The sequence below is a fragment of the Apus apus genome, chromosome 4, assembly GCF_020740795.1.
Source record: "Apus apus isolate bApuApu2 chromosome 4, bApuApu2.pri.cur, whole genome shotgun sequence".
NCBI classification, from domain to species: domain Eukaryota; kingdom Metazoa; phylum Chordata; class Aves; order Apodiformes; family Apodidae; genus Apus; species Apus apus.
This window is the reverse complement of record NC_067285.1, coordinates 19,900,858-19,904,432: the sequence shown is the minus strand read 5'-3', so window position 1 is coordinate 19,904,432 and position 3,575 is coordinate 19,900,858. Positions and strand designations below refer to the sequence as shown.

Sequence of the window (3,575 nt, the reverse complement as noted above, 5' to 3'; positions counted from 1 at the left end):
CCCCCGCCGGCCGCGCCTGCGCGCTGGGGGCGATGGCGGCGGCCGGGCTGCGCGGTGTCCTCTGGCTGCGGGCGGCCGCCCGGCTGCGGGCGCTGCGGGGCCCCGCGGCGGCGCCCCCGGGGGCAAGGGCGGGTGAGTGCGCGGGCGGGCGGGCGGAGGTGGTTCTGGGCGGAGGTGGTTCTGGGCGGAGGTGGTTCTGGGCGGAGGTGGTTCTGGGCGGTTGCGGCGCGGGTGTCCTTGGGGCAGCGGGCTGGTGGCACCGGGGCCGCGGGGTGAGGGTGGCGGGGCCTCCGCGGCCCGGCGGCGGCTGCCGGAGGGGTCCGCGCCCACCCTGCCCTGCTGCTCTCCCGCCAGCCTCGGAGATGTCCAAGGACATGATGCCGGGGCCGTATCCGCGGACGCCAGAGGAGAGGGCAGCGGCCGCCAGGAAGTACAACATGCGGGTGGAGGACTACGAGCCCTATCCCGACGACGGCTTCGGGTGAGGCGGGGGGTCCCGTGCTCCTGCTTCGGGCAGCAGGCCGAGGCCGGCAGCTCCTGCTTTGTGGGGCTGGCTGTCCCTGCTGCAAGCCTGGGGTGCTGTGCTGCGAGCTTAGAGCGCCGAAGGCACACGTCACTGTTGTAAAACAGGAGTAAATTGAATTGCTTGGGGGCCCCTGTGAATAAAACACCGTGTGAGCTGCTTCATACGCTGATGCAGAGCACGGCTAACAGATTAAATGAAAGCTGTCTCTGGAATTAGGGTTTCTGGAGACAACGTTTAAGTGTGGAGGAATGCTTTGACATGCAAAATACTGGATGGCTAGGGTTCTGTATTCCAGTTAAGCCTGTATTTTCTTCCACCTAGTATATGGCCCAAGAAGGTCACCTGGAGGAATGCTGTTTTTTACAATGACTGGGGTCAAGCTAATGGTTGCTGTGTTAGTTGCATGTGTGCCTTTAAAAATGTGCATATGTACAAGCTATAAAAACCATGCTTTAAGTTTTCAATTCCATAGACTGCAGTGTCTCCTATAAAATGTATATATTTTAATACAGATTTCTTTTGTGTTTGGCTTTTTGTCTGTTTCTTGCAGGTATGGTGACTATCCCAAGCTCCCTAATAAGTCTCTCCATGAGAGAGACCCCTGGTACCAGTGGGACCAGCAGGATGTGCGACATAACTGGGGGCAGCCGGTAGGAATCCTAGTAGCTCTTTTCATTGTGATTAAAATGGTACTGTTATTAAATGCTAACATCTGCATCTAGTGTACATATTTAATTCTTTGTGTATGTGTAACTTTACGAACTTGAGTTCCTCTGTCAGAATGGGAAAGCCTCATCCACTTTCTTTGCCTGATCTGGCTCAGTATGAGAGCTTAGTTCAGAACCATTTAGCAAAGAAGCCATTGTTTGAGAAAAGTCCTTCTAGTTCAATGGAAGTAGCTATTGTTGCTTTGTTATTTTGGGGTAGAATGCAACTATGGAGGCTTCCTCTGAAGAAAGCTTGCAAGATATCCTTAAGAGAGGTGGGTGAATTGAGAATCTATGTTAACTTTCAAAATCCAAGTTCTTCAAACTCCTTGTTGGGAGCAACTTTTCCATTAGTGCATGGTTTTTCTGCAAATGACTGTGATTACTGAACTTGGTAATTGATTTGAGCTCTCCTTACTAAAAGCAGAGATTATGTAAGCATATGTATGTAATACATCATAGTATAAACATATCAGAACATCATAGTGTGTGTACTACAGTGAAGTGAATGTTGTAACGACTGTAGAAACACAGGAAAAAACCCATGGTGATTCTGTGTTGTGGTGCTTGGCACGGGAAGGCTTGAGTATGTATCCTTGCACCTGGGGTTGGAGGTGGGGCACCAAAGGGAATAAACTGGTACGTTCCAGGGGTCAGCAGATGCCTCTGTTCAGGCAACTGAATGCTTCTTAGTCTTGCTCTCTGTGTTTGCTAGCAAGTGGCTCTCCATTCTGGGAAGCTAGAGGCAGTACTTGAGCTGCAAATTAATGAGTTCTCTGCCTTCTATAGGCAGAACATTCTTGGGACTTTTCTATGTATGTTTCAAAGCAGAAGTTTACATGCCCTTCTGCTTCAATCAGGAAAAGCATTAGTTTGCTACCAGCCCTGCTCTTGTCATGGAGCAACAGTGGCAGGTGCTGTACTGGTTTTGAGGAACCAGCTTCCAAGTGGCAGTTGCTTCTTTGAAATAACACTGATACTTCTCTTTGGGTATGTGACTGAACTTGCAAAATGAGGGCACGAATTTATACTGTGTCTTTTCAAGAGAGCTGGGGAACAAATCTAAGGTGGCATGATTATGGATATAAATAAAAGCTGCTGCTGTTCTGTACTTAAACATATTGCCTGGTATAAGCATAGGGTGGAATTTGGTGTCCTGAGTTTTACTGCAAGTGGCACTTGGCTCCACTGTGGCTTTATCTTCCCTTGCAAGGTGGAAATGAAATGGCTTTTGGCAGTAAAGCATTTCTTGCCTTGATAAAAGCAGCTTGAGCACTGTTGGTAAATGTGCAGTGTTTTCCTTTGTTCTTCAGATGCACTGGGACTTCGACATGTATATTCGGAACCGCGTTGACACGTCCCCCACTCCAGTTCCCTGGCACACCATGCGCAAACACTTCCTTGTCTTTTTGAGTACCATGCTGATCATGTTTGCTCTTGGAGAGATCTATCCATCTTACAGGCCTGTGGTGAGTGACACCCTTGGGTAAAAGGAGGAAAAGTAGCTGTGTTTCTTGTCACTGCTGATGCCCAGAAGAGTGGGTGTGCTGAAGCTGAGTGTTGAGTGTGAATGCAAAACCTTGCTGCCGAATTGTTCTCTTGCCTGGCTTGGCTCAGCTCATAGGTTTTTGTTTCATAGTGAGCACTCACTGTTCACAGGGAAATTATTTTACACTATGCTGCTTAGAGTATCTCTTCTTTGGTCGAGGAGTTCTCCTTCCCTGGGTGCATCTGCTAGAGGGAGATGCTTAATCTCTTGCCCTGTGTTTTTAATTATATCTCATGATCTGGGTCATTTGCAATGTGATTCTGAAAAATACATCTGAATACACAAATAGCCTTTGCAGTATATTATCCTCGTGCTTTGAGATGAACTGTTGGTTAAGATTAAATGCTGACCACCTTTATTTCTGTTAAAGGACTTGGGTTTATACAAAGAACTCTATCTGTGAATTTACTTTCATTGTATGCTAATATTCCTGCTGAAGCACTTAAGAAATAGACATTTCAGTTGTAAATTACAAGCCTTGATTTGGGTGGGATGAGACATTTCCCCTTTTCCCCTTAATTTGCTTGGTGAATGTGGTGAATTTGCCACTCTTTATCTCTCCTTGTAGGGACCGAAGCAATATCCCTTCAATGACCTGTATTTGGAGAAAGGAGGAGACCCCAGTAAAGAGCCACCAGTGGTTACACACTATGAAATCTGAACATTGCTACGTTCCGCCTGTGTCAGCTCTGCTGGGGATGGCATCTTCTCTAGTCTTTACTGTGGTAGATGTTAACGCTTGTTCTTCAATGTTCAATCACTACTTGCAGTGAAATACATCAGTGATACCTAC

The 3,575-nt window shown here is 47.9% G+C and overlaps 1 protein-coding gene across 1 annotated transcript; it reads left to right on the top strand.

Annotated features, from left to right (window-relative positions):
* Nucleotides 1–3,575, top strand: NDUFB8 (NADH:ubiquinone oxidoreductase subunit B8). Its single transcript, XM_051617684.1, has 5 exons — nucleotides 1–132; nucleotides 355–481; nucleotides 1,077–1,176; nucleotides 2,547–2,702; nucleotides 3,351–3,575. Exons 1-5 carry the CDS (start codon nucleotides 33–35, stop codon nucleotides 3,441–3,443), a joined length of 576 nt encoding a protein of 191 aa, XP_051473644.1. The 5' UTR covers nucleotides 1–32; the 3' UTR covers nucleotides 3,444–3,575.